Source organism: Cervus canadensis, chromosome 10 (genome assembly GCF_019320065.1).
Source record: "Cervus canadensis isolate Bull #8, Minnesota chromosome 10, ASM1932006v1, whole genome shotgun sequence".
In the NCBI taxonomy this organism is placed as follows: Eukaryota; Metazoa; Chordata; class Mammalia; order Artiodactyla; family Cervidae; genus Cervus; species Cervus canadensis.
In genome coordinates this window covers 3,618,828-3,643,062 of record NC_057395.1, presented here as the reverse complement: position 1 = coordinate 3,643,062, position 24,235 = coordinate 3,618,828, and the positions used below count along the sequence as shown (strand labels likewise).

Here is a 24,235-nt window from a genome sequence, read left to right as displayed (position 1 = left end):
TGACACTAATTCTGATTCCCCTCCCTCACCACACTGTCTCCCCTGTGAGGCTCCAAGTGAATGCATGGATATTACCAATAAACATAACTTAATTGCTTAAAAAACATGATTGCCATTTTGGCATCCTAATTAGCTTAAGAAATATCTTCTTCTCCAAGTTAATTTTTTAAGCTTATGTTTGTTTTTTAATTTTAAAAATTTAAGCCCCATCATTTATGTGGTTATGGCACAGTAACAATGTACCAAGAACATTCAGAAAGATGGCTCTAAGTTTATCAAAAGTTATCTGGGGCTGAATTCAATCCCACTCTACAACAGTGTGAGCTCACTGACAGCCAAATGAGAAAATCTCCCATAGCTCTTCAGGAATGGCTGGAGTTCTTACTTAAGTAAAAATGTTTAAATGGTTGATCAAGGTAACAAGCACTGGTCAAAATTTTTAACCCCTGGAGTAAATCAAGAACTTCAAGATCTTGCTACTATCCTCAAGACCTTACCAAAAGTACACTGGTCCTCAGGTGAGATTCCGGAGATCTGAAAAGAAATCTTCCACATGTTTCCAGTAGGGTACATGCCATTTCAATATGGTGATGGGAAAAGTCTGATAGAAGCATCTGTAATAATAATAATGATAAAAACCCAAAAGACATTTCAGTCCTAGTAAAGAAAACATTATATACCTAATACGTGGAACACCTTTAAAAAATGTCACTGTAAAAAAAAGAAAAGCTAAACACAACATTATAAATCAACTATACTTTCAACTAAAAAAAAAAAACTAGTCTATTTTAGATGTCAAGCTTTATCACAGGGTATCTTTTGTGTTCAACCATAAAATTTTATCTAAAAACATCAATATATTTAATGTCATTCCTTTTAGATATATGAAAATTAATTTATCAAAACTCATATCAGGAGATGCTACATATTTAAATAAATGCCACATACAAATAGCTAGCATTTTCTAAATATTTTCTGGTTTGGGTTTACATGACATTTACCTTTAAAATTTTGACAACAAAAGGCTTATTGTATGAAACTTAACAACACATTACAACATTTTAATATTTATCTCCCCAATATTTTTCTGTGCATATTTCTAAACGAAACAGGTTTAGTCATATCATTTAATACTTTGGCTTTTATTTTGGCTAACATGAGTATTTTCCATGTCCTTATTTTTCCTTCTATGGTATAATTTAAAGGGTACATAGTACTTATGAATTATACTAAAACTTCCCCAATTCTTATTGATGGAATGTTTTTATGATTTTTTGCTACTATAAACAACAGTGTAGTGCAACATTTTTGTAGATAAATTTAAATACATTTATGATTATTTCCTTAAACCAAATTTACAGAAATGAACTTGAGTCAAACAAATGTATATTCTTCCTATATATGTCAGTAATTAACACAGAGATATACTAATGTTTAAGTTGTTCATGGCATGATTCCCTTCAATGACAGCACTGAAAAAACTTTAACCACCTCTCTTAAAATGCTGTCCAAAGTTTCCCTAATGTACTCTGTAGTCTCCTGAGATGCTCCAGGTAGGTTTAAGAAACTAAACCCCTTGAATATTTGCAACGATTGTTAAAAATATTTTAAACATTCTTAAGAAATCATGCAGTAAAGAAACATGTTTGTTTAACTAAGGGTTTTCCAAATGTATCTGAATCCATGAGACCAATTTTGTGTGACACAGGTAGTGGTATCTCAAGGAAATCAACTTGATAAAAAATTTGTTATTGTTAGTAATGACCAATTTCAAATGTAGAAGAATTATTTCATCTGTGCTGTTATGGTGACTGCAGCCATGAAATTAAAAGATGCTTGCTCCTTGGAAGAAAAGCTATGACCAACCCAGACAGCATATTAAAAACCAGAGACATTATTTTGCTGACAAAGGTCCATCTAGTCAAAGCTATGGTTTTTCCAGTAGTCATGTATGGATGTGAGAGTTGGACTATAAAGAAAGCTGAGCGCCGAAAAATCGATGCTTTTGAACTGTGGTGTTGGAGAAGACTCTTGAGAGTCCCTTGGACTGCAAGGAGATCCAACCAGTCCATCCTAAAGGAGATCAGTCCTGAATATTCATTGGAAGGACTGATGCTGAAGCTCAAACTCCCAATACTTTGGCCATCTGATGCAAAGAACTAACTCATTTGAAAAGACCCTGATACTGGGAAAGATTGAAGGCATGAGGAGAAGGGGACAACAGAGGATGTGATGGTTGGATGTCATCACCGACTCAATGGACATGAGTTTGAGTAGAGTCCGGGAACTGATGATGGACAGGGAAGCCTGTAGTCCATGGGGTCACAGAGTCAGACATGACTGAGCAACTGAACTGATGCTGTTATCAGCTTTACCACACATAACTAGTTAGTTACTAATGAGTTTCTAGTTTGATTCCTTAGTGGACAAAAAATTGTAATCTGAGTAATTTCCTTTTTTTAACTTGATGAGACTTTCTGATTGATTTTGGTTCATTCATGTGCATTTGAAGGGACTGTACATTCTGATTCTGTTGGATATATTGTCAATTAGATTAAGGTTATTAACTGCATTGTCTAATCTGGTACATACTCACTCACTCACTTGCCTGCCTATGCTTTCAGCTACTAAAAGGTGTTTTCCAGTCTTTCACTATGACTGCAGATTTCTCTCTCCTTATTGATTTTTGCTTCATGTATTTTGAAAATACAATACTGGATGCATACTGATTCAGGAAGGTAACACTATCTTTATGAACTATGATTCTTTATTTCTAACAATGCTTTGTGCCTTAAAGCCTACTTTGTCTGACAATAATGAAGCCAAATGCTTTATCTTATATTTTTTAGTGCTTCCTTGGTATATTTCCCCCATCTTTTCACTTTAGGCTTCCTGGTCCTAATATTTTAAGGGCATCTTCCCTGTAGGCAGCATATAATGTTGTTTCAATCAAATCTTATATTCTTAAGGCTTTTACTTACTGTAGTCTGTCCTTCTACACTACATGTGATTACTGTTATAGCTGTATTTGTATCCACCATCTTATTATTTGTTCTCTAGTTTGCTCATCTATTAATTGTTCCTTTTTACTTCTTTTTTTGTCTTCCTACAGATTAATTAAATATTTAATTGCATCATTTTCCAGCATTTATAAACTAAAGCATTAAAACTTTAGATTTATCTATTAAAAATATATCAAATGATTCAGCACTTACCTTTAAACAATGCAGTGTATCATTTTTTGTGAACATCTTAAACTTAGTGAGTTCTCCAATAAAACGAACAGTTTTGTTCTTTGTTTCAATATTGATCTGGTCCTTTTTTCGTACCTACAAATTAAAAGAAAAGAGACATTGCTTAATAGTCTGAAATCTGTGATAAGAATTGTTATTTTAATAAGATTGAATTCACTCAAGATATTTTAAATAAATTTGGGTACAGTTTCTTGCTATATTCAAATTGTTCTAAGTTAAGACAAAATTAGCTCCGTGGAACACCAGGGCCAGGAGGTGCTTTCCAAAACAGTTTCATGGTCAAGTAATCTGGGGAAACAATGCATTTCAGCAGCCTTAAAGAGGCTCTCAAACAAAGAAACCTGTTTAACTTCATTCAAAGTTCCTCAAATTTCCTCGGCAACATAAAACATAAATCCCGCTTTTGAAATGTTAACAACTACTAGTTTGTTAAATTAATATTATAAGGAATATACATTAGGAAATGTTCCTTTAAAAATAATAAATGCATAAAGCTCACTTAAGCAAAAAATATTAAGGCTTAGTCAGTGTATTATAGTTATGAACTATATACATTTTTTATTGTAAATACATTAGTATTTCCAACAACGAAATTTCCAATACAACCACTATTTTTTTTTTAATTATCAATAGTCACAGTCGTATATCAAAGTTCAAATCCTTTGCAAATATAAGCCTCTACTCAGGCACACATTTCAAAAAATACTGAACATAACAAAATCCTATTACAACAGTACAATGTGAACAGACACATCAAGATAACTGTAAATGGATTTAACCTCAGAATTATATTTTCATCAGAAAACCAAACCTACAGTATAGAAGACTTTTCTTTGAACAATAACAATAATATGGCAGTTCTTTGAGTTTACTGTCTTTATTTTTCAGAATACTTCCTATTTGTTCCACACAACAACACTCTTGAGAAAGGAGTAAAATCTGTATAAATCTGATTTAATAGTTAAAACAACAGAAGAACACAAAGCTGTCAAATGACTTGATCAAGGATCAGTACCAAAATCGCAGTCTCCTAACTCACATTTGAGAATTTAACTGCTCAAGCATGTGCTGGGGTTCAAAATTAAGTCTTAACCAGGATTTCCCTGGTGGTCCAGTGGTTAAGACAGTGTGTGTGTGTGTCTGTGAGAGTGTGTCTGTGTGTGTCTGTGTGAGTGTGTGTGTATCTGTGTGTGTGTGTGTGTGTCTGTGTGTGTGTGTTCTAACCTCACCCACACCTGGACAATGAGTGACAATCTTTTACATAAGTATTAATCTTCTACATAGACAATTTACACTTAAATGGAATTCATCATCTTCCTTTTAAGGACCAACTTTCTGTAGCAAGCATTATGCCTTAATTTTCTCATCTGTAAAATGGAACTAATTAAAGTAACCTGTATCATATAGGGTTGTGGGTATTAAATGAACTGATACATACAAAGCACAATCAATAGTGTAGTGACTGGGACCATAAAGAGTTCAATAAATACTAGTCACTATGAATTATATCCACATTTGTACATGCATCACTAATACATGGGCACAAAATCGATGTTCACTGACTGAACAAATTAATGAAAATGCTTAATATTTACACATGTATTGCAGTGCCATGAAAGAATTAAGATGTGCAGTTCACAACACTTGAGCTCATTTAGTCATTCTGTGCCTTTTAGGGGTGAGGGTGGGGGTATATTATCCTGGACAATGCATATAAAACTCCCTGAACCTACTCACTCACTTGGAAAAATAAGGATAAAAACAAGGATGATGATGGTGGGCGGTAATGATGATAACTACACTTCACCTAATACTAAGCAACTAATGTCCAGGAAAAAGATTATACAAATGATGCTTGCAAAGTGTTTTAAATGATACAGTAAAATGCTTTTGAGAAATAAAAAATGAAAAATTGTACTAAATATAAATTCATCCATGAAAAACTACAAAGGCAAAAAAGTAAAAAACAAAAAAAACTAAACTAAAATATTAACAAGGTTTAAGTGATGAAATTATGAGATTGCCCCCCACTTTCTTCTTTATGTGTTTTTGTATTTTCTAAAACATCCAGTCTGAGCATGTGTTTCTTTTACAATTAAAGAAATACAGAAGCAGAAAAAGTAAAAAGCAGCATTTCAAAAATGATATACTGAAGCTGAATCTTTAAAAGGAGAAAGCTGGGAAATACATACATATGCTTTCACAAAGCTCCTTGGGAGATTCTAGATGTACAAGCTCTGTGCTGTGGAGGATCACATAATCTTTTTAACTATTTGTTTTTAATTGGAGTATAACTGCTTTACAGTGTTAGGCTGGTTTCTGCCATCCATCACCACGAATCCCGCCATGAGTACATGCACGTCCCCTCCCTCCTGAACCTCCGTCCCACCCCGTGCCATCCCTCTAGGGGGTCACAGCACCGGGTTGAGTTCCCTGCGGTCATACAGCAAACTCCCACGGGCTATCATCTCACATATGGTAATGTGTTTGCTTCAATGCCACTCTCTCAGTTTGTCCCACCTTCTCCTTCCCCTGCTGGGTCTACATATCTTTTCTCTACATCTGCATCTCTATTGATGCCCTACAAATAGGTTCATCAGTACCATTTTTCTAGATTCCACATATATCATTAATATACGATATTTGTTTTTCACTTTCTGACTTACTTCACTCTGTATAGCAGGCTCTGGGTACATACACCTCACTAGAACTGACTCAAATTCGTAAGGATCATACAATTTTAAGTATTACCGAGCATCATAGTTTCTAAAACAAGTAACACAGTGTATCATTCACAATTATTCTTACATATTATTGAGGTTAAGGTGGTACAATCTAACTAAAATGACAAGATTATAGACTTTTAAAATGAGGTATGAATCATCTCACTCCCTCATTTTCAAATGAAAAAAAAAAAAAAAAAAACTGAAGATTTTTCAAAAGACTGACTGATAAAAAAGAGTAACTTATTCTGATTCCTCATTTAATATTTTCTAATCTCATTTGTTGATTCTTTATGATCAAAAGGTATGTCAAACACTTCTGCAAAAGTAAATACAGATGAATGTAAAATTTTCTATATAGTTTTAGTTCAATAATGTCTTAAAAGATTTTATTTATATAATCAAATTCAGCAAAAATGCTACTTACAACTCATGTATTAGTGACAGCTAAAACCGAGATTAATTGAATAACTAAATTCATATAATGAGTTAAAATCTCTTCAGCGATGTCAACATACAAAAGAAAGAACTTCCAAGGCCTATCATTCATTATTCCCCCAAAGGAAGAACTCTTTGCCCCCAACTGGTCCCTCAATAACTTCACCCAAATATCATACTGTATGCCCTCCATAATTAGCTTATTTGTTTTACACAAACATTCAATCATTCAACTAATATTTTGGAAAATCTACTATACACTAAACACTAAGTAGGCATTGGGTTTATAAATAAATAAATCTGCCTTCAAAGAAACTTAATTTATATTATTCTAAGGACTACTGATCGCCAAAGTAGCGAGGATAAGACGCTTGATATACTGGGGTGGGGGGATAAAACTTCTACTTATGTTTTTGTTTTTTATCTCATACTTTAAAGTTACCTTTGTATGTTTTATGATAAATATCTGGTAGAATTAAAAATGCATATAACTTATAAATAAATATGCCTATACTGGGATATGTGGTCAACTTATTTTACCAACAGAGAGGTTTGATCAAAAAAGTTAAAAAACCAGATTTCAAAAATGTTGGACAGTGAGGGTGATTAATCTATATTTAAGTAAAAGTTGTCTTCTCCATTATTAAAGCAGCCCTTGCTAAAAATGTGAACACAGAAAACTAGAAAGGAAAAGAATTTCTCATAAGTTCACTATCTAACAGCCACTGCTAACATACTGATATATACTTTTTTCTATTGTTTACTTTCTAAGCATTTTAACATAACTGTAAATTTATCATGTTTAAGACTTTAGAGCTTGCTTTTTCTCCCCTAAAAGTACTTTATATATGATTTGAAAACTTTTTGGTAAATAAGACTTTCAATGGCTCTATATCATTTTGGCATTGTGATTATACAACCATTTTCTGATTAATCCATTGTTGGACTTCTAGATTATTTTCCTTTTTTCCCCTATTACAATTCATGATGTGAATAAAGCTTTTGGGGTACTCAGGATCATTTGCTTAGAACAGATTCTCAGAGTTGTCTACTGTATGAATACCTCCAATGATCTTGAAACATACTGTCAAATTCCTTTCTCCAAATTCCAATCTCAAGCATATGTGAATGGTTTCTCTTTTCTATTACCTTCACTAAGAAGTCAGTCAAATTAACAAACCTGTTGTCTTAACTAGAATTTCTTTGACTACCAGATAAGATTTTATATAGTTTTTGCCATCCAGAATTTTTTCTCAGGTGAGGTTCTTAGGCAAGGAGCAAATAGGATCAGATTGTGACAATATGTTACAGCTAGAGAGAAGGCAGAGATGGGGAACCTGGTTACACAACTATTCTCCTAATTCAAGCTACAGAAAGTGAAAGAGTGGCACTGGGACTGAAGGAGAGATACTAGCCTAAGGACGAGTTTTAGAAGGTATTATCAATAGAATTTGGCAAACACGGGTTCCTGAATGTCAGAGGAGCAAAAGTAAAGCTATTTCCCTTGGTGATTATATAAACTGTGTTGCAAATTTACAGGAAGAATACAGAAGTTTGTATGAGGAAAGGAAAGATAAAGATATTTTTTAAAAGAAAATGAGTTTGTCTTATGGACGTATTTAGCTAAAAGTACATGACAACTTATTAAGCACCAGGAGAGAGGCTCTGGTAAGAGACAGGTACGTGAGGCTGCTGGGAAATCAATACCAACCAAACCCCAGGGAAACTGCATTCTGTTAAAAAGGAGTGTGAAGGAAGAATACCTCCACATAAACTCAGCTGGAAAAAAAGAGCAAGGGCATACTGAGGAAAGGAGTCAGAAGTGAAAAGCAGGAGAGCGTGGTACACAAAAGGGGTCATTATTATTTAAGGACATCTGTGTCCGGGCACTGTGTGATGAGCTTTGTATGCATTATCTCATTTAATCACTAAGAACAATCCTATTTTAAAAGATACAAATTATCTCATTTAATAAAAGGAAAACTTGGTCATTGTGGAGTCACAGTGATAGTCAGAATCCTCAGGGACATCAACTAGGATGAGGTGCTTAGGAGAGCAGTGAAGGTTTCTGCCAGGTCACTATGATGGAAAACAAAGAGCAACTGTCAGAAGTGTGAGACACAAGTATACTCTACAGCACTCGAGTAAGAAGGAAATGAAAGAGGATGCGGAGGGCTGCAGGTGCGTAAAAATTCTTGTTTCTACCTTATTTTAAAGATAGGACAGGGCTGAGCACATTTACTGCCTGATAAAAGGTCAATGGCAAGTCTGCAGATCTGATGGTGGGAAAGCCTGAATCAAGAGGAAGCAGAGGTGATGGCTGACACCAAGTGACCTTTCTCCTCTCCCCTGAGAGCAGCAGCTCCTAAATACTCTCTGGAATCCTGATACTCTCCGCGTTGTAATGAAACCTTACAACAGCAACAAAAATGCCAATCCCCTCAACTCTCACCCCAATTTTCAAAGATGGGAGAGAAGTACACAAAAACAGAATTTCCATAATTTTAGGTTTCTCACCAAAAGCACTAATCATGTGTGGTCCAGCAACTTATATTTTGTTTGACTGTAGCTTTGGTAGAGGGGTATGTGCATGTAACTCATACAATATTGTCACACTGCCTGCTAGTAAAACACTGTCTTGTCTGTATCTGCCTGAGGGGATATCAACTATATGCCTTCAGGCCCATCTGCCCCTAAACTAGTAGCATTTACCAAAATGTGTCCTTCGAGTGTATAGTCAGCCCCTTCCGGTAGGTTCATAGTGCTCATTATCCTATTAAAACATTGAGAATTCTTACCATAAAGCAAAAACAAAATGGTCTGACTTTCTTGATCTCAGTGTTTCCAAACTTTTCTAGAAACAGAAACTTGTCCCTGTGTAGTAATATCTACAAATGTCTGAAACACACTTCAGCAGAAAAGCTGGTGCAGAAAAATTCATCCACAAATCTCATACTAACGATTAACACCTATGGCAAGAAGCCTTCAGAGACCACCCACCTCCACAGAGAATTTGCCTCCTCTACACTCAAGGTACTGACTCGCCAACAATTCATTTGGCAATTAAGCATGTATTTCCTTATAACATCAATATACACTTAGGGTTTAATTTTTTATTTCATTCTTGCTTTTGTATTTATGCCTTATCTTCCTAATTATATCATGAGACTCCTAAGCTCAAGAACTATTTCTATTCTAGTGCTCAGTCCTACTACTGACATGGCTAGAGCGAGTATAATAAAGTACATATCGAGCTCAGCAAACATTTATGTGCATTCCAAGCAACTTGATACATAAAGCTAAATTTTACAAACAATTTTTCCACCGGCATACATGAACACTTGCATTTTAGGTCTTTTCAAATTCTACCAATGTTCACTTTGTCACTCCTAAGGTATCATTTTACTTCTTTCAAGCCAAGATGATGGGGTAACACGGGTTTGGGAGAACCACTCACAGACACTCTATTAAGAATCTTTAAGGTAAAGATTTTTAAGGCAAGAATCAATAAAAACATGGTCTATGATCTCAGCATTCACTGAGATCAAAACTTCATATGCCCCAAACACAGGACCCCAACACCTAAACAGGCATCCTACTGACACTGTGCCCTGAATCACGGCCAACCCTATGTTTCTTCTGGTGACCCCAAGGAGGACTGCTGGCTCTCCTGACTTTGGAGAATGGTTTTACTTTACGAAAGCAGAGTACAGGACCTACAATGGGAAAACAAGGTAGCAGCAGCCACTCATCTCCAAATTGTAATAGCATTTACAAAATTCAAGTGTTGTTGAATAGATTCACATTTTAAAAATTTAGAAGTCCATACATTCTGAACTGTTATACCACTATCAGATTTCAAAATGTGCTTACCAATAAAATAATCATATTCTTAAACTAAAGAATCCTCACTCATAAGTGTGTGTATATATATATATATTACAAAATAAATGCTTAAATACATACATGAAATCTGAAATCCCCCCTCAGCATGGAACAAAGATCCTCTGCTACATCAGACATGCAGGGATGCAATGTAGCAACCAATCTTGCATAAAATGGTAGCAAATCCAACCTGCAAAAGTTATATGTGATATGTGTAAAAGGAAAAGCACACCAGAAATAACTCATTTTAAAATAATTTAAACTTTCTCAGATACAGTCACACATTAAAAGATTATAAAAACTAGTAATCATACAGATATGCCCATTTATTGCCATTATAATGAAGTATTTGGAAATTCAATTCAATTTGCCTTGTGAAAGTTTATTAATCATCTGGTATTTTCCATTCAGTGCAATTATTGCACATCTGCAAATTTCATCAAGTATACAATTCTGATAAAATATGAAATAGCAAAGAAAACATGGCTTAAAATTTTAATCACACAATTATTGGGAAGGTAACATAAAGATAACTTAAATAGAACAAAACAATCCTTTTTAATCATTTCCTTCATTTATCCACAGAGAAGTTATTTAGAAGCCTCAAAGTAAAGTAAAAGGGTTAACCAATAACCAAAGGAGTAAGTCAAAAAAACAGCACAAAACCCATACACTAATTTATTTTACCCATTATAAAGCCCACTTGGACTCTCACATGGGGCCAACCTACCCTTTCTCTAGACAATCACTGCAAATATGCATTGCTGCCACCCCCTTTCATCATCAGAGCACCTTCTCACCAAATTTGGATACAACTCCAGGATTCAGCACTCCAGGTTGCCAATACTAATCAGAATCAACTCACAAACTAAAAATTTATTTTCAATTCCTGCCACACAGTATTTTATAAAACCCGATTATCCAAGGAATCAACCAACACTCAGCAGGTCAGACTCTGAAAATGAGAAGTCATGAGGAAAAAATAAAAGCAGCCAATAATGGGAGCTAACAGTCAGGAAGGAAGCAAAAAACTAGAAAAATTCAAAACACAAGCTCAAAAACTACAACACAAAGCCATTTAGAACGGACAGAAATAATTCTACAAGTCTTACACATCTCTGAATGTATCATTATACTACAGAACCATGAAAATGGTTTATCATCAGAGAAAACTCTGCCTACCATGAAAGAGTTAAATTAGATCTGCAAAACTCCCAGTGTGGATCGATATAAGCCTTAGCTGAGAGAAGGGACATGGTGAGGAAGGAAGAATGGAGATAAACTTGAAAGGTGGAGTCAAGGGGAGGGAAGTACTCAAATTCATGCCTCAAAGCCTCAAACACTTCATATTCCTCTTTGACCATCACAATTTTTTAAATTATCATTTATTTTTTCTTACAAGCATGCCAGGCCCTGTCCTAGGCATCTGATATCCATTATTTATCTTGGATCCTAATAACCATAATCACCACTTCAGAAACAAGCCTACAGATGCTGAGAAGTCAAGAATATGGTGGCTCCATAGTAGTACTTCAACATATTTTAAATGCATTCTATCCTTCTTTAGGGCTTCCCCTATGGCTCAGCTGATAAAGAATCTGCCTGCAACGTGGGAGAGCTGGGTTCAATCCCTGGGTTGGGAAGATCCCCTGGAGAACGGAAAGGCTACCCACTCCAGTATTCTGGCCTGGAGAATTCCATGGATGGGTCGCAAAGAGTCAGCTACAACTGAGCGACGTTCATTTCACTTCATCCTTCTTTAAAGAAATGAAAAGCACAACCCACTCTGTAAAGAACTGAGGTATCCTGTAAAACACTCTCAAAAATTTGTAATAATTCTCTTAACATGTGCTAGTAACTCCCCCCCAAAAAAAGCCTACAGCAACTGCAGACTTAATTTTCAAGCATTATAGACAGATTCATACTAATATCAAATTTACTTTCTAAATATTCAAACTTCAGTTAGAATATTACATTTTAATATATTGCTATTATATTTTAGTTACAATGTTGGTTTTTTCATATTCACTTTAGTAACAAATACTTTTTTTCCCTTCAGTTCATGATCAATTACAAATATAGGGCTTTAAATCTGTGCCCAAATTCTACCCCTCCCAACTGCCACACTGCAGGTCAGAAAAATTAAGATTCAAAAATTGAGGTCATGGGATAACAAAGAGTTACGCACTGGGAGTTGAGAGGCTCAGGTACTAATTCTCCCAAACAGTACCTGCGTGATCTCAAGAATTGACCTGACCTCATCTCCTACTAGTCTCTCCAGTCTCATCAGACCCCCGCTAATTCTCAGAGCCTCAGTACTGGCTGTTCTCAGCAGCTGGAGTCTACTTTCCCCAAATATCTCTGCCACTTACTCCCTCACAAAGGTCAAGTCTTAGTTCCAATGACACCCCCTCCATGAGACCCGTTTTGAATATGCATGCCACTGAAACTGCAAATACATCCCACTCCCATCTCCTTATCCCACACTGTTTTTTTTAAAAATAAAATTTATCACTTTCCAACATACATAATTTACTTACTTGTTATGTTTGTGGTCTGTCACCCTTCCCCACTAGAATGTAAGCTCCACGGGAAACAGTTTCGTCAGCACTCAAAACAGTATGTAGAATAAGTGCTCGACAGATACTTCTTAGATAAATACTGTTACCTCTTATTCTAAAATATTCTACAACATATTAAGAAAATATCATTCTATTTCTTTAAAAATAATATTAAATTGATCAAGTTTTATATTTTATAAAACAAGAGCTTATCTAATATCTTTTATGCAGTTAGTGGGGTAATCATAGTTTACTGTCCCTGCTGTTATATATATTAATAAGTTTCCTATTTAAAGTATCTTTTCATTCCTAAGATTAATTATCTTTGATCATGGTGAATTTTTATTTTTAATATACTAGTAAATATAATTTGTTAGTTCTACTTAAGAATTTTTGTATCGATACTTAAAAGTGAGACTGACCCATACTTTTGATGTCTATGCTCTTTTTTTGTTGTTGGTAAGATTCTGCCTATTTTTCCATATTATGAAATGACGAGTTTTTCTTTCCTATGCTCTGGCAAAAACGATTGAGCAGAGACATAACTCTGGTCCCTTTTTACATTTTCTTCCATAATCACTGGTCTATTTAATTTTGTGTTGAATCAATTTTGAAAATGTATATTTTTTACAAAAAATTACCTGTTTCACTGAGGTTTTCAAGTAGTTTTTAAATATTTCTAGCATATTAGCTGGCTTATTCTTAAAGTTTTTACTTTTTTTATATTTGCTAAACGGTTCTCTTTTTTTTAAGAACTAGCTTCTGAGTTTACAAAATCAATTCTTGGTTGTCTTTTTCAATGTATTTTTCAATAAAATTTGAGATTATAACATGCAGCATCAAAAACCTAACTGAAATATGTCATCTCCTTTTTCCTTCTTCTCCTGGGCAAGTCATCTATACTTTGCTTCATTATTTTCTTCTTCCAGTTAGTTCAATCTACTTCAAAGCTTTTTTCCAATTCTAAAAGAAAGATGGGTAGACCCATCCATTTTAAAGAAAAGCAGCCTGGGCTTCCCTGGTGGCTCAGTGGTAAAGAATCTGCCTGCCAATGCAGGAGACAAAGGTTTGATCCCTGGTCCAGGAAGATCCCACATCCCATGGAGCAACAGAGCCTGTGCTCTAGAGCCCAGGAGCTGCAACTACTGAACTCCATGTGCACTCAAGCCAATGCTCTGCAATAAGACAAGCCATGGCAAGGAGACGCCTGCATACCACAACTAGAGAGCAACCCTTGCTATCCTAACTACAAAGAGTCCACACAGCAACAAAGACCCAGCACAACCAAAAATATAAATAATATCATATATATATATATATATATATATATATTTAGAAAGTAAAGCAGCCTTTGCTATCCACGGAGACTCACATCATTAAACTACTAACATAGGTCAGTGCTTTCAGCTTCAACAGGAACTTAAAAATTAGTTTAAGGAAACCCTAGAAGATCTTAACTCTTTTAATTATACCTTCCAAGTAGTCAGTAACCCAAGTTTTTGTTTCTTTTGAGAGTCCATTTTCTCAGAATCCTCTACTCCTAGCAAATTCACCAAATCCTTCTCGAACCAAGAAGTTCCCAGTTTCTCTTTTACCCCTATACTTTTTACAATTAAATGGACAGTTGATACTAAAAGTCATCTTGCCCCATTTAAACCTTCAAGTTCTGTGAATATTCATTATTTCACAAAATAAGATCCCTTATATTGTACATAATGTAAGAAATTACATATTTTTCAACATTCATAACTATTTAAGTAAAACCTTCCTGCTTTTTCACTTTCCTAAAAATGCAAGCTCAAAGGAAATGGAGTGCTAAATGCTGTACCAATCACATAAATGTTATAAGACACTTTAATCAATATAAAAAGCAAATTTCCTGCATTAAATTTTAAGCTAAACATATTTTATTTAACTTTTCTGAAAGTGAACTAGAAAATAAACTTAAAAAACTGAATTTTACAATTTTCTGAGTGATAATTACTTTTACCAACAGTTAATGAGTGAACAATTTAAAAAGAATGTTTCTTTCTTAAACAATAATAAAACCTTGCTTATACTTTCAAGGTCTCCCAAATCACACATTTAAGTATCCTACAAGCAGTTAATGATCATCAAGTAAGTAAACATCTAGTCATTAACTACAAGTAAAAACAAGAAAGCAGAATTACACGGTTTTGTTCCTGACCGGTGGGGGGTTGGGGGGGAGGTGGGCAGGGAAATCTTAAAGGTTTTTAACCTCATAATCTATCAGCTTTTTAGCTGTTTTCTCTCTAAATCTAAAGAATTTAACTGCTGAAAGCTATTATATTTCTGTGCTCAAAAATGCCTGGAAAAAAATTAATGTGAAAGAACACTGTTACTGCTTATTTGAAGAATACAAAGGTTTTTCTTCATAGGAAACACTAAAGCAGATGATGATTCAAAAGGGACAAAACAAACAAAAAAAAATTAGATCATTTACTCTGAAACAGACAAGCAAATGCCCTGGTAACTTTTCCCACAACATTCATGTTCCTCATGCAACAGTGCCATCAAGTGGTACAGTGCTAAGAGATTTCCCAAAACTCAGTTTCTCATTTTTAGCAAGGGAAGCTTCAATTAGAAACTCTCTCCCCAAAATTCCAGCAAATGCTCCTAAAAGCTGGATCAGGAAAAGCTAAGATTTAAGTGAAGCACTTCACTGTTGAAGAGTATTCTGTCTTTATTAACGTAAAGAGACTCTGAACATCCACCCATCTTCTAAAACATGGTAAAATCCACAGGTCTTCAAAGTCATGAAAACCAATACCACGTTCATCAATTTTCAGAATGAAGAACTAAGAGATGCTTAGGAATGTTCCCTGATTCTGGCTGACTTCATACCTGAAAGTTCACTTAGGTGAGGAAGCCTTGGGAGGGGGCTAGGCGTGTTCTCTACCTTGATCTACGTGTGGATACACACATAATACTTAAGATGTAAACACTTAATGTCACATGGTTCAGCAATCCCACTGCTGGGCATATACCCAGACAAAACTATAATTTAAAAAGATACTGCACCCCTATTTCACACAGCAGCACTATTAATAATAGCCAAGACATGGAAACAACCTAACTTTCCATCAACAGGTGAATGGATAAATAAGGTAGTATAATGGAATACTACTCAGTCACAAAAAAAGTGAAACAATGCCATTTGCAGCAACATGGATGGACCTAGAGATCATTACACTAAGTAAGGCAGGAAAAACAGAAATATCATATGATATCATATGCAGAACCTAAAATACAACACAAACAGATATATCTAAGGAAATGAAACAGACTCATAGACACAGAGAATAGACCTGTGGTTGCCAAAGGCAAGGTCAGGTAGGGGAGGGAAGGATTGGGAACTTGAGATTAGCAGATGCAAACTAGTATATACAGGATGGATAAACAACAAGGTCCTACTGAACAGCACAGGGATATTCAAAATTCTCTGATAAACCAAAATGGCAAAGAATATGAAAAGGAATATACATGACTGAGTCACTTTGCTGCAGAGCAGAAATTAACACTGTAAATCAACTACAATTTAATAAAATTTTAAAACAAGATATTAGCACTTTTTGTGAAATTTCAATTAAATGTGTGAAGTTATGCTACAAATTAATTATAGAATGATATATAAATATATAATTGAGGGGATTTCTATAGATTTCATTTCAGTGGATTCCTTCAAATTAACAGGCTAAGAGGTACAGTCCAACCTTTTCAAAAAAAATTTTAACTACTATTTATTTAATGAAGGAAGAATACAACTGAAAATTAAATCAGTGCTTCAGATCAGAACTTGAAGAACTGTAAAGATGGAATAAATCCATTTTTAAAACTTTTGTCCTTCAAATGATACTAAGAAAGTGAAAGACAACTCAAAGAATGAAAGAAACCATCTACAAATTATATCCCATAAGGGATGTGTACGAAAAATACACAAAGAACTCGTACAATAAAAAGACAAATAATACAATTTAAAAGGAGGCAAAGGATTTGAACAGCTTTCCAGAGAAGACAGACAAATGGCCAATAAGCACATGAAAAAATGCTCACAATCATTAGCCATTAGGGAAATGCAAACAAAACCACAAGGAGATACATTCCACTTCACACTAAGACAGCTAAAAGCAAAGTATTGGTGAGGATATGGAGAAGCTGGAACATTCATACATTGCTACTGGGAATGTAAAATGGTGCAGCCACTGTGACAAACAGTTCAGCAGTTACTAAAAATATTAAACATACATTAAAAAAAAAAAAAACATATTTACCCCATAACACAAGTCCACTCATAGATATATACCCAAGAGAACTGAAAACGTATGTTCACACAAAAACTTGTATAGAGTCACAACACCACACTCGTAATAGCTAAAAAGTGAAAACTGCTTAAACGTCCATCAACTGACAAATGGGTAAACAAAATGTGGTAGAGCTCTACAATGAAATACTATTCAGTCTTAAAAGAGAGGAAATTTTAATACATGCTATGACACGGATGAACCATGAAGACATCATTCTAAGCCAAAGAAGTGAGGTGCAAAAGGCCACATATTTTATGATTTCACTTATAAGAAATACCTAGAATACGTAAATCCATAGAAACTGAAAGTAGATTAGTGGTTTCTTAGGACAGGGGAGCGGAGAAGGCAGTGGCACCCCACTCCAGTACTCTTGCCTGGAAAATCCCATGGACAGAGGAGCCTGGTAGGCTGCAGTCCATGGGGTCGGACACAACTGAGCAACTTCACTTTCACGTTTCACTTTTATGCATTGGAGAAGGAAATGGCAACCCACTCCAGTGTTCTTGCCTGGAGAATCCCAGGGATGGGGTCGCACAGAGTCGGACACGACTGAAGTGACTTAGCAGCAGTAGCAGCAGGACAGGGGAGAGAATGGGGAGGTGGAAAATGGAACTGCTTGCTAAAGGATATAACATTTCTTTTAGGAGGACAAAAATGTCTTAAACTTTTTATTATTGTGATAGTTAAATATATTTAAAAGACTAAACTGTATATAAAGTGGTGAACTGTATGGTTATGTGAATTATATCACAATAAAGCTGGTTGCTGTTATTTTTTAAACCAAAAAAAAAAAAAAAAAGAACTGTAAAGACCTTCTTAAGATTTATTTAGTTCAGTGCTTCCTTAACCAAACTATACAGACAAGGTAAGGCAGCTAACTTCTCTATCGCATATACACACATATAAAACCTTTGGGTCCTCACAGTCATAGGCACTCAAGTAACTATTAAATTAATTCATTCTATTTTTTTCGTCAACTCAGGCTAGATGGACTAAATGGACAAAGGAGGGACTCTTGGCCATAGAGAAAAATAAAGACACTCACTAGGATTCACGTCCCTTACAGGAAGGGGAGGGAAATACCACACACAGAGGGAGGCACCCCCTTTCCCCAAATATGCTTGAGAATATTCATGAAAACTGACTATGTAATAGGCCACAAATAAAATTTTTTAAAATTTCAAAAAGCAAAAATCACACAGTATTCTCTAATCATAGTATGATAAAAATATGAATTACTAACCAAGTCAGAAAATGAAGAATTTCTAGAAAACATAAAAATAGAAATCACATGTCAGAACTAATAGATACAGCTAAAACCAGGTAAGAGGACAGCAATATATTAAATGCCAAAAAAGGAACAAAATGAATGAAACAAAAAAGAAGAAAATAAAAGATAAAATCCAAAAATAATCAATAGGAAAATAATAAAACAGTAGAACACACAGGTAATCTAGAAACTGGGTTTTTGTGTGCATGTGTGTGAAAAAAACTAAAATAATGAAAAATAAATAAATGAATAATCTACTAGCTAATATAATGAAGAGGATGAAGTACAAAAGTACCAAAAAAAGTACAAAAAGTACAAAAAAAAGAGGAAAAGTACAAAAAGTACAAAAAAAAGAGGAAAAGTACAAAATTGGGATTGTTTGTAATGGCAAAGATTGGAATGTCCAAAATGATTAAATATAGTACATTCATAAAAGGAAACTGCTGCTAAATTTAAAAGAAAATAACACTAGAAGTCTTTATTATTGATATGAAAGATTTCCAAGCAATACTGTTAAGTGAAATAGTAAAATTTGGAAGAATAAGTACAATAAGTTGCTCCTATCTAAAAAACAGGAAATATAAGAATGTTGGCATATTCCTGCACATGCAAAGGAAATTTTGGAAGGATACACAATAATCAAGACAGTGGCTTCCTACTGGGAGGAGAGCAGATGCGGAGACAAGGATAAAGACACTTTTTAGCACAAGCTTTTTCACTTCAGTGTTTTGCGTCCTATGAATGCATTTACTTATTTTTTAATAAAAATTTTAATTTGCATATGACCAATATTAATTCATCAAATATTTTGAAGCACTTACTGTGTACCAAATACTATACTTGATGTTGGGGAGGTTCAAAATGAAAAGATCTAGTCCTCTTTAAAGGCCCCGTATTTTTAGTTTCATAGGAATACAGGCAGCAAACCAACACTGGGCTGTAACTAATATGCCTAATGTGATGTGTCAAATTCTTCATGTGTGTGAAGACATTATGTTGAAAGTCTATAAAAGAGCACCTATATATACATAAGGAAAATAAGGATGGTTGTTCAGAGAAGATAATTCTTATCCTAAGAGTTCAAGATTAAGTCAGAAGTTTTCGGTAAATAAAAACAGGATATCCCAGACAGAGCAGAAAGCAGAGGCTTGCAAGTAGAGAGCAAAGGGTATTCAAGAAATCATTACAGAGCAGGATTTTGCAAGACGAAGAATAGCTAGAATGAAGACTGAAGAAGTTGAAAAGGGGCTAGATAAGAAACAGCATTAAATACCATGTTACACAAGTTTATCACCTTCTGTCTGTGAGGCATTGTGCTCAGTGCTGGAAAAAAAGAAGTAAAAATGCCTCCCTCCTGCGGCTTAATCTAGACAACAATGTCCGGGGAAGCCAAGGAAGAGGTCTCTGCAGTAGTCTGCTGTGTGACCTTCCTTGTCTCTGGCTCTGCACACAATGTTGCCTCTATCAGAAATGCTCTCGACACTTCCTCTCCTCACCCATTCCTCGCCTCACTCACTCCTTTCCCAGTAACTGGATTAAATGACCCCTGTTCCAGGCAGCCTTCTCTGACTCCCGACACTAAATCAATCAGTTCCTCTGTTTCATACTCCAAAGAGCGCTGGGATTCTTCTTGTCAACTGCACTTGGAATTCTCTCTTCCTCTCCAAACTGTAAACTGCACGGATACAAGAGTTGAATCTGTCTTGTTCACTACTGTACCTCCAGCACTAATCACAGTATAGAGTAGATCTTTAGTGAATGAATAAATTTTAGAACATAATTTTAACTTTCCTGATCACTCAAGCTGACTGTAAGAAACCTAAATTATTTTATTTTTATATTTCAGGTATATCCTCATGGCTCCAAAAGGCCATGCATTTTAAGTACATATATCTTTATTTTTTCTCTCCTCTCAGACCATAAACTGTCACTTCCTACTACTTTCAAGTCTGTTTCTAGCAGATTCCAACTACTTCTAGTTTGCGGCTAACTGCTGAGCTAAGCAGACAAATCCAGTAACAAAGAATGTAACTGGCATAAGACCAAGTAAGAGTGTATATATATAGATTTTCAGTCTTCTCCATGGACAGGGAAGTGGGATGGAATGAGGATAGAGGGAGACAAAATGCTCTTTTATAAATAAACTACTTAATATCACTGCATAATTCTTTTGTTAAAAAAGCCTTTTATTTTGGCTTAATTTTCTTCATTCTATGCTAGAAGTTCAGATAATTGTTACTACGTGTTTATTCATTCATATAAACAGTTGAAAAGAAAACTATGCAAGTAAACATTCCATTGCAAAGGTAAAAAAGAACCACTTTTTAAAAATGGTCCAAAATATTAAGGCAAAAACTATTTGAAATTTTGAGTTTGAAAGCAGAATGTGTCTGACAATCAGAAACCTTTTAAGCAACCAGCAATATTATTTTCTTAGTTGTCCATGAAATAAAGGTGCACCTCGTCAATCATGGCACCTCAGATTTGATGAAATGTAGTATATAATTTTACATAATAAAAGTAATTCATCTAAGATTTTCTCAATTAGATCATTCTGAATTACTACTCACTACATTAGCACATCCTATCTCCCTTACCCCAATAAAATGAAAAACCAAATGCTCATATTAAGGCTGCTGACAGGGATAAAAACCAATATAAATGAAAAAAGTAGTGATTTGGTTTCACTGAGTAATGTTACCAATCAGAGACCAACAAATGAACCAAATTAAAATTTTGCTTAAGAAATCTTTAGTGAAATCCCACAGAATCTTTCTGGGGGAAGTATCTATATTACCTGTGATGTATGTAATCATCGTAACAGTTAACAAAATCCTGTAATTATTCCCTATTGAATAAACAGAAGTAGATCTTCTCCAAGTTCCTAAAGTCAACAGCCTATGACCTGCTATGGTCCTAAAATATGTGGGTGAAGTAGAGGCTTTAACTTAGTTTAAGAGAGCATTAGAACTCTCTATCAGCATTATGAAACAGAATACACCTCCTGAATTACTAGCAACATAATCACCAATGTGACTTTCAAGTCCAAACCAGCATAATGACCAAAAAAAACCTTGAAAATTTTCATTTAAACACAACACTTAAGAACTAGATACAATCAATTTATTCTGATCTTTCCACAAAATAAAAATTCTCCAAAAAAAAAAATATACTATTTATTTTTTCTCCTCAGAGGAGAAGCTGTAAATAAATTTGCTTCTAGCAATGATTAAGTTATTATTAAGTACCTATTGTTCTTAAAATAACAGGAAAGCGTCAGACGGAATATTTCCACTAGAGTTCACGAACAAAAATCAGTGAGAAGTTAAGTTCTAGAAAATATGCTAACAACAATGATAATAACTTCCGTTGACAAGGAAGACACTAAGAATTACTTTTTCTTTTTTTCTTTTTAAACCTACCTTTGTCTGGGAACTATAAAGAGCGCCCGTACCAGCTTCTTCCTATTTGCTTTCGTGTTCATGTTCATGCAAAAGTCCATCGCTGCCTAAAGGAGAAAAAGCAAACTTTTTTCTTAAAAAAATAAAAACAAAAACAAAAAACTCAATTTACCTACTAAAACAGTATGCTAAAATGGATTCCTAACAGTTCCTAAACAGTTCACAATGGTTTTAAGACACTAGTATTACAAGGATATTCCAAACTTTAACCATCATCAAGCTTAAGCTCTTTCCTTATATATCTCAAAACATATTTCACAAACTTATTAATTGCAATCTAGTGCTAAAAACAGAACTTCCAGTGGGTAGATTGAAGACCTATGGTGACATGTTTGGCAAATAATTGCATGAAATGTGCAAACCATGCTTTTGATCTCATAGATCAATGTTAATATCAGGAAAGCTTTCTGATAGAAGTTACAAAGTAGCAAGAAGCCAGGAACCAAGAAAATTATTAATGCTAAAAAGGATTAAAAAAGAATAAAGACAAACCAGGTATGAGAGATAGACACAGATTATAATCAGAAACATTTAAGAGTAAGTGCTTCAACACCAACTAAAATGGTTTACTGTTGACAATCAGATATAGTAACAAACTAAAGAAACCACATCATAGGACTATAATTGTTATTTAGTATAGCAATCCACTATTCTATATTTTAATAACAAAAATGTGTCAAATATTTTATAAATATATCTAAAATCTAATGTAAGTGTAGAAGAAAAGCTGGGAGAAGTATATGTTCTGGGAAACCACCAGAAAACAAAATTATGAGTAATCAGTATTTTTAAAATACAGGTATGTATATTATTTAAAGATTTTCAATACACATAGTTTATGAAAACATTTAAGATGATTTTAAAAAGAAAATAACTATTATCAAATAACCCTATTGGGTATCACCAGTATTTTCCTTCTATAGCTTCACATAATTATTTTATTATTAATTTCTCAACCTTTAGGTAGATTTGAGGATCAAATACAAAGATTCTCTGGTGGCTCAGAGAATAAAGAGTCTGCCTGCAATGTGGCAGACCCAGGTTCGATCCCTGGATTGGGAAGATCCCCTGGAGAAGGAAATGGCAACCCACTCCAGTATTCTTGCCTGGAGAATCCCCATGGACAGAGGAGTCTGGTGGGCAACAGCCCACAGGGTCGCAAAGAGTTGGACACGACTGAGCAACTTCACTTTTCTTTCTTTCTACAAAGATTCTCTGATTTCCCTATAAGGGATGTCAATTTTTCAGTGACACACTCACTGAAACACCTTCCATTTGCTAAAAACTTTTGATGAAATAAAACCCAATTAATGTTGATTAGATTCAAACCCAGTAAACGCACACTGAAAGTATTCACCAAGACTGAATTAGTCAACAGTAAAACCAATTTAAACTTTTTCTTCTGCTTGTAAAGGGAGTATAATAAATTTTATTAAAATTTATATTCTATAACATTAAAGCTTTCTACAGCTAATTAGAATAACAAAAAGAAAAGCTGAAAGCACACTAAAATTCCTTCAAGTAAATCACCCACATGAAATACTGAAAAATTGTGGACTAGGATAATAAAAACCCCAAAGGTCATCCACTCAGAAAAAAACTGGTGAACACTAGAAAATGTCACACACACACACACACAGACACACACACACACACCTCTCAAGTCAATATTTTTTGAAAAATAAAAAGAAAAAATAAAGAAAAACATTTAATGGCTAATAATGGACTAGGTTTCAACAAAAATTAGGAAATTGGCAACTACTATCTACTGGCAGTAAATACTTTTTAATTGTTTCCCTTGAAGTGAGAGGCTCATTTTGTTCATGTTAGAAAAATGGCTGTTAAATACCCAAGTCTGAATAACCATGGTTCATCCCTCAATTCTTTCAAGTAAAAATGGTACTCTCTATAAAAAGCAGCAGTTTAGCTCGCAACTCAGTCATACAAATGGCTTTGCTCGAAGCAACCTTGAGTCAGTAGACACGCTTTACACATCCTTCTCATTTTATCAAGTTAAAAGGAAGTGTACTCAGAGGTTGAGATGAAACATCACTAATTTTTATAGGTTCATCAAAGAGATCTTTAAGTTAAAGTGACATTGTTTCTTAATTGCAAATGCACAGCAATGAAGACTACAACGGCTACTATTAAGAGTCTGCTACCAATGCAGCTTGACTTCACATTAAAATGCCAGGTTTACACACCATCACTTTTGCAAATGTCAAAAACAGTGAAAAGGTGGGGGGAAAACTCCTAGTATTAGTATGAAAAGAGTTTTGACTTTATAGACACGCTGAAAGTACCTGAAAAGACACCAG

At 34.5% G+C, this 24,235-nt stretch overlaps 1 protein-coding gene across 1 annotated transcript in view; it reads right to left on the bottom strand.

Annotated features, from left to right (window-relative positions):
- Nucleotides 1–24,235, bottom strand: part of UPF2 (UPF2 regulator of nonsense mediated mRNA decay) — a 90,350-nt gene that overhangs the window by 42,242 nt on the left and 23,873 nt on the right. The window contains exons 8-11 of the mRNA XM_043480684.1: nt 21,879–21,964; nt 10,382–10,490; nt 3,216–3,329; nt 498–614 (exon numbers count right to left, since the gene is read on the bottom strand). Coding sequence (XP_043336619.1) covers nt 498–614; nt 3,216–3,329; nt 10,382–10,490; nt 21,879–21,964 — 426 coding nt within the window. The remainder of the gene's footprint in view (nt 1–497; nt 615–3,215; nt 3,330–10,381; nt 10,491–21,878; nt 21,965–24,235) is intronic.